The sequence below is a fragment of the Aplysia californica genome, unplaced genomic scaffold (assembly GCF_000002075.1).
Source record: "Aplysia californica isolate F4 #8 unplaced genomic scaffold, AplCal3.0 scaffold01148, whole genome shotgun sequence".
Taxonomy (NCBI): Eukaryota; Metazoa; Mollusca; class Gastropoda; order Aplysiida; family Aplysiidae; genus Aplysia; species Aplysia californica.
Genome location: NW_004798418.1, coordinates 76,190 through 77,246, shown reverse-complemented (window position 1 = coordinate 77,246; position 1,057 = coordinate 76,190). Strand labels below are relative to the sequence as shown.

Below are 1,057 nucleotides of genomic sequence, written 5' to 3'. Positions count from 1 at the left end.
AGAAACAACATGGTCCTGGAGCCACCATGGGACGTCTGCTCGCAGACACCAGCAGACGGAGGAAGTTGCCAGGTACACAAAGTAAGCTCTCCCTCCTCCCAGCCGAACAGACGAGGAGGAGCAGACGGCCACACTGGCAACAGTTGCCCTCAGGGCCGCAGGTGGCCAGCGGTGATGACGTCAGCGGCGGCGAGACAGACCTACCAGTGGGCGTCTGGCCACTCGCTCGCTCGCTCCTCTCTCTCCGTGGCGGCCATGTTGGGTGTCCAGAGCCCGCGCCGCAAAAAACTTGCGCCAAAAGGAGGGCAAAATCAGGGAAAGTCAGGAAGTACTATTACTGGAGCTCTGGGCACGTCGGTCATACCTGGGGTATAGATGACCACAGGTCAGTGGGTTGTGACTTTTTAGTTTTAGTTTTTTTAGTAGAGGTTTTAGTTTACGGCGCTCACAACTGCATAAGGTCATATGAGCGCCAGAAGATTAGAGGTGTTACAAGAGAGTAACAAACCTAAAAAAGAAGAAGGAGAGATAGGACGATAGATGTTTGATAGGAAAGAAGAAGCAAACCGCACCAGAACATGCTGTGGGTTTAGATGACCAGAGATTAGTTTTGTTTTAGAAAGGTTTTTAGTGTAGTAGAGGTTTTACGGCGCTTGCAACTGCATAAGGTCATATGAGCGCCAAGGGGTGGATGTCAACAGAGAAGTCCTTACAGGTAATCAAGCATACTCTGCTCACCTCTCTAGCCTCAACAGCATAAAGTCTGCTTCGACTATCAAGGCACCCCGGAATAGCAGTTCACAAGAGAGTGACAAACATACAAAATAAGTAACGGAAAAATGACGATAGTACGGATGAGGGGGAAAAAACCCAGCAGTTCCCCCTATGTTGTTCCGGCATAGTAGGAGCATGACATTGATAAATCAGCCCATTTACAATTTTACCGAAGGCTACATAAGAACAAGTTAATATCCCCCCTTTGAGAATGGCCTAAAGAAACTTCAGTCAGTAGCACTGCCCTGGGGGGGGAGGGGGGGATACAGGTCAAGGGGCTGTG

General features: G+C 49.8%; 1 protein-coding gene across 1 annotated transcript in view; it reads right to left on the bottom strand.

The window, feature by feature from the left end:
- The window catches only part of LOC106010959 (voltage-dependent calcium channel type D subunit alpha-1), a gene marked incomplete at its 5' end in the record, with an annotated part of 65,252 nt that continues 64,195 nt past the window's right edge, over nucleotides 1-1,057 (bottom strand). Inside the window, 1 exon segment of the mRNA XM_035973339.1 lies at nucleotides 1-364. Within this exon segment, the coding sequence (XP_035829232.1) occupies nucleotides 359-364 (6 nt within the window).